General features: G+C 38.5%; 1 protein-coding gene across 1 annotated transcript; it reads left to right on the forward strand.

Moving 5' to 3' along the window:
* Positions 1–330: 330 nt before the first annotated feature.
* LOC113731948 (chloride channel protein CLC-c) lies at positions 331–9,732 on the forward strand. The gene is made up of 7 exons (XM_027257496.2): positions 331–1,152; positions 2,018–2,218; positions 3,038–3,215; positions 4,364–4,626; positions 5,148–5,417; positions 6,487–7,627; positions 9,137–9,732. The coding sequence occupies exons 1-7, from the start codon at positions 854–856 to the stop codon at positions 9,233–9,235; spliced, it is 2,451 nt and encodes an 816-aa protein (XP_027113297.1). The 5' UTR covers positions 331–853; the 3' UTR covers positions 9,236–9,732.
* The last annotated feature ends 213 nt before the right edge of the window (positions 9,733–9,945 follow it).

The following is a 9,945-nucleotide window of genomic DNA, read 5'->3' on the forward strand; positions in this document are numbered from 1 at the left end:
GTATCGTCCTTTAGGCTTCGTTTGGGAGTGGAGGATTCGGACAGAAAAGAAAGGGAAAGAAGAGAAAGTTAGCTTTTCTTTCATTTGTTAGTTTTTAGTAGGAAAGAAAAGAAGGGAAATGGAATGATTTAAGAGGATGAATAGTATGCAAAATTTTTCCTTCCAAATTGGAGAGAAATGGAGAGAAAGTTGGAGGAAGCTTATGAAAGTTTTTTAAAATACCCATTTTATCCTTAAAAATGTTTTGAACAAATATTTAATGACTTTCATATCCAAAATCATTCCACTAATTCTCAAAACTCCCAAACAACATAACAATCCCTTCTCTTCTCTTCTCTTCTCTCATAACTTAAGTTTTCCCTTCTTTTCTTTTCTATCCTAAACTCCCAAACTTAGCCTTAATTTCATTCCAGAAAGCAGAAAAAACCTTCCTTTCACCGGCTGTGTACTCACAAATATCATCAGGTTCAGGCAGGGCAACAAAACTTGCCCCTTTGGAAATGGGACGCCATTCATTGAAATGAATCTTCCACTTCCATAAATAAAGCTTGCTTTTTTATTCTTTTTTTTTTTTTTTGGGATGTTATTCGTCAAATATCTCATTGCTCACCTTACCATATGAAGGCGTTATAAAGATTACGCAAAACTCCTTTCTCTCTAATGATTCCCCCACCTCTTTAACTTTAATCATAAAGGAAAAAAATAAAAATAAAAAGCGTCTTCTTCCTTCCTTATTCTTCTTCATCTTTTCATCTTCGGTAGTAATGGCAGCCCGAGAAGTTTCCAAAAGTTTGCATTAATTTTTTTTTTTTTTTTTTTGGTTGAGAGGGGGAGGAAGAGAGGGGAATTTTTCATGGAATATCTGCGACAACGAGAACGAGAGGATGGAGGAGATATAGAGAATGAAGCAGGAGGAGAAGGAGGAGGAGAGGAGGTGGTGTATGAGAATTATGAGAGGAACGAGATAGAGAGGAAGGCGTCGTTTTTTTCGGAGAACCAGAGAGATCATGATGTATTTGGAGCTGGGGGACAGTCCGCGAATCGTCTTCTTCTTAGGGAGCCGCTTCTGAAGTCGAAGAGCAGAATTAACACTACTTCTCAGATTGCCATTGTTGGTGCCAATGTTTCTCCTATCGAAAGCCTCGATTACGAGTGAGAGAGATTTTTACCTTGGCATTTTTACTGTTAGAATAAATTATATGCTTTGTTTAGCTTGAATGCAAACGCCAATGAAGCAAAAAAAAAAAAAAAAACACACACACACACACACACACAAACCCCAAAACCCCAAAAAAAAAAAAATTGTCTATGTATGTCAAAATAACTGAGCCTTGAAGATTTGATCCAGGTTTGCGAGAAATAATCTCATAGGCAGGCAGAAGGAGGAACAAGTTTTAAAGAATATTCCAAATGTCTTTGATTAAAGGAAATTGGTGCTGGAATTCATCCAGATATCAAGCATTTTTCTTACTGTGTGCTTCATTTCTAACTAATGGATGTGTTTCTTTTTGGTGTTGGGGGGGCGGGGGAGCGGGGCTTGGTTTGCTTCATTTTTTTATTTCTACAATTTGATCCATTTCTTTTGAACTTCTTATGTGGCTACTTATGCATTTATATTTGCTGACTGGGTAATGTTGAAGCTGAGGCTCAAGTTGAGTTTGAGTACTGCTTTGAGTCGAGAATTTAAACCCGTAGCGCAAGTACTCAAGAAACTGATTTTAGTCGCACAAAGCTTGATAAGGTGGTACTCAAGCTTGACTCGGCTTAGTTGCAGCCTAGTCAATCACGCAACAATGTTAAAAATGATGTCTGCCTGGCATTAAGGAAATCTTCATGTTGGATCTTCTTGATCTAAATTGAAAATTTTAAAGCCAGAATTACTAATTGTATGTCATACAATGTTGTTGTCTTGATTAATTGACTTAATCATGTGAGTGGCTTATTGTTGACTAAATAATGTAAATTATCCTATGAATCAACTGTTTTCAACCCTTTATGTTTAATTTCAATTTTGCAGGATCATCGAAAATGAACTTTTTAAGCAGGATTGGAGGTCTAGGAAGAAGGTTGAGATATATCAGTATGTTTTTCTCAAGTGGACACTTGCTCTTCTCATTGGATTGTGCACTGGCCTTGTAGGCTTCTTCAATAATCTTGCAGTGGAAAATATTGCTGGTTTCAAGTTCCTACTTACAAACAACCTAATGCTTAAGCATCAGTAAGTTTAATTTCCACATTGTGTTGCATTTGCAGAGTTCTTCTGAAGTGAAGAAGAAATATGTGCAAAAGATGTGAGATTGTTGAATGTTAATGGCCAATTATGTTATTGGCCCTCTAATTGCAGGATGTTATCCCTCATTTTGAATTTATGTCTGGGAATGTGCTCTAAGAAATTTATTCTTTCTAGAAATTGTATTTAAATGTTGCTTTTATTTTATTTTCTAAATTGGATCAGTTGTATCATGTCTTAGGTACTCTAAAATCCATTAAGGCGATGCTGATTAGTACATTCTCGTTTGGTGCAATGTCAAATCTGGATTCTATGTTTTGTACAATGCCAATTATCAATGTTATTGGATTAAAACTTTTTGGTGTGTTTTTGGGGTGATGGGTCAATCATTTGCTGTATTGGTTCCATAGGTGGCACTCAGACTCAGTTAACCTGGATGATGACATAGTTCTGGTAGTTTAGAGGTTCAGTGGATGTCAATGGTTGGCAGTTTAGCCATGTTGTGTGGGCACTTAAAGTAATCATGCAGAAGTGAACTAGGATCATATTTTTTGTTCCATCCATGTGTTTGTACTTTTACTGAAAATAAAGTTAATATTAAGTTCATAGGAGTAATTCAGGATCCTCTCGCATGAATTCCTGCTGATAACCCTCTATTTTGCAGTGGTGCTAACATTGTAAGTTGTGAACTTCTTTTGTGTCCATAATTTGCTGGCGGTTGATAACAATTTTTCTTGTGGATAATAATATTCTTGTATTGCATTTTTAATTCAACAGAAATAGGAAGTAATGATGATTCTAGTGCAGGTACTTTTTGGCATTTGCAGCATATGCTGGTTGCAATGTAGTTCTGGCAGTTTGTGCTGCAGTGCTATGTGCATTCATTGCTCCTGCAGCAGCTGGGTCTGGTATACCTGAGGTGAAAGCCTATCTTAATGGTGTGGATGCTCATTCTATACTGGCTCCAAGCACGCTATTTGTGAAGGTTGGTACGCGCTAGCTTCTTCTCTCTCTCTCTTTGATAAATGACTGGAAAATTATAGAGAGAAAGTGCTATTTTACTCATGGATCATGTTATTCACCTCCACTGAACTGGAGGATCCTCTATCTTCGGTGCATAATTGTTATTTCCTTAGTGCTTTCAGTTTTGTTATGGAAACTAATAGGTGGATGAGTTGTTAGATGCAGCATGAACTCAATATTCCCTGATTGTGACATCAAAAAAGGCTCGTAATGTCTTCTTTTGTCTCCTTACATAAATTGGCTTTGGATTTAACAACAAATAAGTCCATGAAATATCAGACTTGTTCAGAAATTTTTTTCAATGGTTTTTTGCTGATTAAGCATGGTTCTTAAAATTCCATGTGGAAGCCAAGTAGATAGTTTGAAGATGCTTCTGTAAAAAAGACAAGAAGGTCGAAAAGAAAAATGTGCTGGGCTGGTTCTTGATGGGATTGAAACTCCTCGGTATCTTTTGTTAATCAAATAGTCAGCCTGGTGTGGATAATCCTGTCTCTGTGTGTGCACGTGATAAACAACAGTAACTTACATGATTGTTTTCCAGTTCTCTATCTACAGTAAGTATTGGAGTTTTACTCCTAAGTTTTTTGGCTCTTTTTAAATAGGTGCATGACCTGCCCAAAAAGGACCTTGCACATGTTGAATCTCGGCTCAGCAGCCATTGTTACCCCGTAGCAAAAGTTCCATGAAATGTTCATACAAGAGTAAGCTGTGTTGTTTAGATGGGCTCTTATTATTTGTTTTCTTTCAACTGAGTAACAATCTAAGTGGATCCTATTCTAAATTTTGCAGTTTCAGTGATTTCTTTTCTGTGTTGAGATTTCCTTCAGCAACTGTCATCTATAACGTTCATCTTGAATGTGAACAATATCGTCATTGCTTTTTGTTGCTACCAATTCTTGTGGCTTTGTAACTTTTGCACTAGCACTTGATTGTTCTCTTGCATGCCGAGAATACATGGAAAGACCAAAGAGTTCATGAAGGAATTCTTTTAGAGGTCCTTGCAGAGAGAAAGGCTAAAGGGTTCTTTTCATTTCATGCATACATTTGTTTGATTGTGGCATTTATGATTTTACTTTCTGAAAGTCTAACAGGAAGATGGAATTTTGGCAGATATTCGGTTCCATATTTGGAGTTGCTGCTGGATTTGTTGTAGGCAAGGAAGGACCCATGGTACACACTGGTGCTTGCATTGCCAACTTGCTTGGACAGGGAGGTTCACGCAAGTATCATTTGACATGGAAATGGCTTAGATATTTCAAAAATGACCGTGACCGAAGGGATTTGATCACCTGTGGAGCTGCTGCTGGTGTTGCAGCTGCTTTCCGTGCTCCAGTTGGTGGCGTCCTTTTTGCCCTTGAAGAAGCAGCCTCATGGTCTCTCTCTCTATCTCTGCACATGACGCATACCACACAAACATGTGCACAATCTTCCCAGTTTTCAGTATTTGCGTGTAGATATACCTCTCATGGTAGATATCGGGATTTGATTAGCACAATGTAATGACTAACACATTTGGTTAAATCTGCTAAACTGTGAATTAGCTCATAGCATATATATAATAAATTTTATTCTGGCATCTTTGGTGCCAAAACAGTGTGTGCTATTAGGGAGAGGGAAAAGAAGAAGAAGAAGAAGAAAAAGAAGAAGAAGAAGAAAAAACATTCTTGCATAGTTGTCTCGTCTTCCTTTTTTTTTTTTTGGAAAAGGGTAAAAAAACTGAGTTTATTTCAAATTCCTAAAATACGTAAAATAAATAGGAGGGAGGAGCTGATAAAGAATCTGGCTCAATAGTAGGAAATTTCGAAGGTTGTACGATACATGTTGTACATTTGCCATTTGCTTTCATGTCCTTCAAAAATTTCCAGAAATTCATCTTTTTGCTAATCTGTTGTAGGTGGAGGAGTGCTCTTCTGTGGAGGACCTTTTTCACAACTGCAGTAGTCGCTGTGGTATTGAGGGGTCTAATGATTTATTGTGGGAGTGGAAAATGTGGGCTATTTGGAAAAGGTGGTTTGATCATGTTTGATGTTAGTTCTGCAGTACCTGCTTATAGCACCCCAGATGTACTTGCAGTTATATTGATTGGAGTTCTTGGAGGCATCTTTGGAAGCCTCTACAACTTTCTTGTGGACAAGGTGCTTAAAACTTACAGCATCATCAATGAGTATGTCATCTAACGCCTTTCTTGGGATAAGCATATTAGGCTACGAAAGCTAAATGCCCAATAAACACAATCTGCCATGAAGTTTTAACTGGCAAATCAAACTTTTATATCAATAAGCCACTGAGCTCTGGAAAGTGTAATTTTTGGGGAACTTTAACATTTCTGATATCTTCAAGGCTTTGTGTACAGTGCTTTTTGTTTACCCAATATTTAAAACTGTTGGAATGGCCAAACTTACACACCTTTAAGAGTTTGATGGTCGTTGTGATGCAAAAAATGATTTAGTAGGCACAGAAAGAGAGAATAATTTTCTGATACAATTTAATCGGATATAGGTTCTTTTAGATAAACATTCTTGTTGGTATCCTTTACACTTAGGGAAATATATCTTCAACTTGTGAGAATCTAATATAATCTACTGATGAAGAATCACTTTCCTTGTATTATATCCCTCCTTTGTCCTTCCCTTTTCAAATGGAATAAGAGAAAATATTTTCCAATGTAATGTGCTCTCAATTGTTGTTTGGCACATAAAGAGAAAGTATGAAACTTTGCAAATCTCTGCTATAGCATCTGCTACACTTCTGCTTGCTCGAATGAGGTGTCAGTCCATGCAACTCTTAATTATTTAACATCTTGGGAAGTGATCATCATATTTAACAGACTTAAAGAGTTGTATGATCTCCAGAAATGCTTTGTTACTAGTCCTTTACACCTTTTCCTCTGCAACCATATGAGAGTTGGCTGATAAGCTTGAAAAGTTTGTGTAATGATACCAGAAAAACATCAAGGTTAACTAAAATTGAACTCTTACAGAAACATGCCATTCATTTTTCTATCATTATTGTTATGCTTCTCAAACTTCATCTTCGTAACAATTTCCATTTTATTTATTCACACATTTGGATTTATTTCCTGTTGACTTCATTTTAGATATAACTTGAAAGGTTTATCTTCAGAGTCTCTTCCAATTTGGATTATCAGAGTGCACTAAACATAGTATTATACTTTATTTCTTACTGGGATACCCATGATATCGGCTTTCCTGATGTTTCAAGATGAATTTCAGGAGGGGTCCAGGTTTCAAAGTTCTACTCGTCATCTTCATTACTCTCCTGACCTCTTGTTGCTCTTACGGCTTGCCTTGGTTTGCAAAGTGCACACCCTGTCCTACTGGAATCGAGGAAGATTGCCCCACAGTAGGTCGCTCTGGAGACTACAAAAGTTTCCAATGTGGGCCAGGACAGTACAATGATCTTGCTTCCCTTCTCCTTAACACCAATGATGATGCCATCCGTAATTTATTTAGCTCAAAAAATATTCACGAGTTTCACCTGTCCACACTTGTTGTCTTCTTTGTTGCTGTATATTTTCTTGGTATTGTTACTTATGGAATTGCTGTTCCCTCCGGGTTATTCATCCCTGTCATACTTGCTGGAGCCTCATATGGACGCCTTGTTGGACGCCTTGTGGAGATGGTCCTGGGGTCTTCTTCTGGTCTTGGTGTTGGCCTCTTTTCTGTGCTTGGAGCTGCATCTTTCCTTGGTGGCACGATGAGAATGACAGTATCACTGTGTGTCATACTCCTTGAGCTGACTAATGGTCTGTTAATGCTGCCACTGATGATGCTTGTTCTCCTAATATCAAAAACTGTAGCTGATAGTTTCAATAAGGGTGTTTATGACCAAATAGTGAAGATGAAGGGTTTGCCTTACTTGGAAGCTCATGCTGAACCATATATGCGGCAGTTGGTTGCAGGAGATGTTTGTTCTGGCCCCTTGATAACATTTTCTGGTGTTGAAAAAGTTGGTAACATTTTACATGCACTAAGATTAACGAGACATAATGGCTTCCCGGTGATTGATGAGCCACCTCTTTCCGATGCTCCAGAACTATGTGGGCTGGTTTTAAGGTCTCACTTGCTTGTTCTTCTGAAAGGGAAAAACTTTTTGAAGCATCCAGTATCCACTGGATTGGAAATATTAAAGAGGTTTCATGCGTTTGATTTTGCAAAGCCAGGATTGGGAAAGGGTCTTAAGGTAGAGGATCTGGAAATCACTGCAGAGGAGACGGAGATGTACGTTGACCTTCGCCCAATAACTAATACGTCTCCATACACAGTTGTGGAGACAATGTCCCTGGCTAAAGCTGCACTTCTATTTCGAGAGCTTGGTCTTAGACACCTCTGTGTTGTCCCAAAGAAACCTGGGGTAAGATTATTCATCTATTTACTGGTAAAGAATGCATATATTTGTTTCTCTATTGCTTTGAACTTCGTTATGTTAGGATAGGAATAAAGGCTTCCTCTTTTTTAATGCATTCTTCGTTTCCCCTTATTATGCTTGGTCTCCTAAACATCCCCAAGAACTATTAAGTAACAATGATGTTTTCAAAAGCATTACTGGTTATGCAAAATTAACCTCTTCTTTTTATATTTTTAATATTATGGCAGAGAAGGTGTGGGGTTTAAGAAGTGGGGAGGGGGAAGAGGAATTTGAATCTAAGACCTCTAATTCCTGAGGCCTCAACCTTAAGCACTAGGCCAAGGCTTTTTCGGCTCAAAATCACCCTTTGTTTCTACAGTTTTACTCATTTTATACACACACACACACACACACACACACACACACATTTTTCCAAAGCACAATAAAGCGATCACATTATTCATTTATACACGTATGTTGTTCACCTGTAACATCTCCTCTGTCCAAGCTTTATCCCTTACCTTTCAACCCCTTCTTCTGCCACGATCCTAGTTTGAGTCTCTAATTACACACTGTTTCCACCGCCTCTTTATTGCTGACTCAATGCTATCGGTTTGCTTTCCCTTCTCGGTCTTGCCTTTCTGGTGTATATTCATTTTCCTAGACATTGAAGACACGAGGAGTCAATGAGTTCAGTGATACAGAAGGGAAGAAGAGGCTTGGTGCTGGAAGAGAGCCGGGTTGGTTAGCATGGGTGAGATAGAAGTGGTGGGAGAAACCAAGAAATTTGGTTTAAGTGTCTATATGCGAGTTTTGGGAGGTGAAGTCTAATCAGCAGTTTCCAGGATAGGGGGGTATGCACTATGCAGGTCCCTCGATGCGGGATTATGATTGTACTGTAAGAGTCGAGGGTTTAACTTTTGATGTGGGGAGTGAATGTTGAGGTCAAATGGGTAATTTACAGAAGACAGGAAAAAGGGAAGACCTACCGAGGAAACAAAAATCAAATAAAAAGAAATAATAATGAAACATACAGGTACAGGTACAAGGATAAAAAGAGAAAATTACATGGTAACCTATCTTGCAACTAAATTGCAAGTAAGATTACTGTCAAATGACAATGCACCAAAAAGGAGAGAGTAAAAAAAGCTTCAATATGGATATTGGTCACATAGGGGACAAATAACTATTTACCGTAATTCTCCCGTCTTACACTGTTTTGACCGTTCTATTGCCTACTACCATTAGTAGGAAGGAAAGGTGATTCTAGATTACAAGCAAATGTGGTGCCAAAAGGGGAGGGAGTTTTATTTACTTGAAAGCCAGCAATCGGCACTTCGCTGAGGCCTAAAGGTGAAATAGAACGAAGAAAAGTTGTTCCTTGCTCTGGTGTATCTCTCGTGTATCTCAGGACATCCACCTTATAGGCTTTTTTTGCGAAGTTGAATGTGTAGTCCTCTTTTTGGTTGGAAATCAATGTTTCTCTTAGCTAACACTCGTTTTCATACTTTGCAGAGACCGCCAATTGTTGGAATCTTAACTAGGCATGACTTTATGCCTGAGCATGTCTTGGGGCTCTATCCACATCTTACTCGTGCCCACAAGGTCATGTAGCACAGGCAGGTGGACTAGGCCTTGAGTGCTGTGCCGAGTGAGTCCGAGTCTCTGCTTGATTACCATCATTTCTTCGATACGCTGATGCTTGATGTTTAAGGAGAAGAGGGCATGATACGCTCCCCGGCAGTTCTTAGCCCTTCTTTGAATTGATCATCTGCCACCATATACCCCTTCACCGTATTTCAGCCAGGCCAGTTGAGTGAATGGCTCTCACTCTTTGGTATCTCTCCCATGGATTTGTCTGGTTTTGGCAGCAATGTTCTTTGTATATATCTGTACACAGTAATCAAAAACAAAAATGATATCATGTGAGGGTATAAGAATGATGGTAATACTCGCATCATGAATTCGTTGTGGCATCCACATTCTTCTTGTAATAAATCAACAAATTATATAGAAACTGCGACTTGGTCAAGAATTTTGCTCAGTTGTAAAGGTAGCCTTTTTAACGATAGAGAAGGCCGGAAGTAATTCGTGATGTCTGTTTCTCTGCTTGTTTGCGTGTATGGATGAGACTGACGTGCACCTACAGAGCCTGGTTTAATAAAATTTCACGAACATTGGAAAAGAAAGTTTCTCTGCGCGCACTGTTCATTTAACACGTTCAAATAGTCTGCAAGAGGGGAAAAAGTGGAACCTTATATAGCGTTACAATCTCCACTAAATAGGCAAAAAGCATCAATGGACAAGGGCAAATTCCTTTATTC

The sequence above is a fragment of the Coffea arabica genome, chromosome 2c, assembly GCF_036785885.1.
Source record: "Coffea arabica cultivar ET-39 chromosome 2c, Coffea Arabica ET-39 HiFi, whole genome shotgun sequence".
Lineage (NCBI taxonomy): Eukaryota > Viridiplantae > Streptophyta > Magnoliopsida > Gentianales > Rubiaceae > Coffea > Coffea arabica.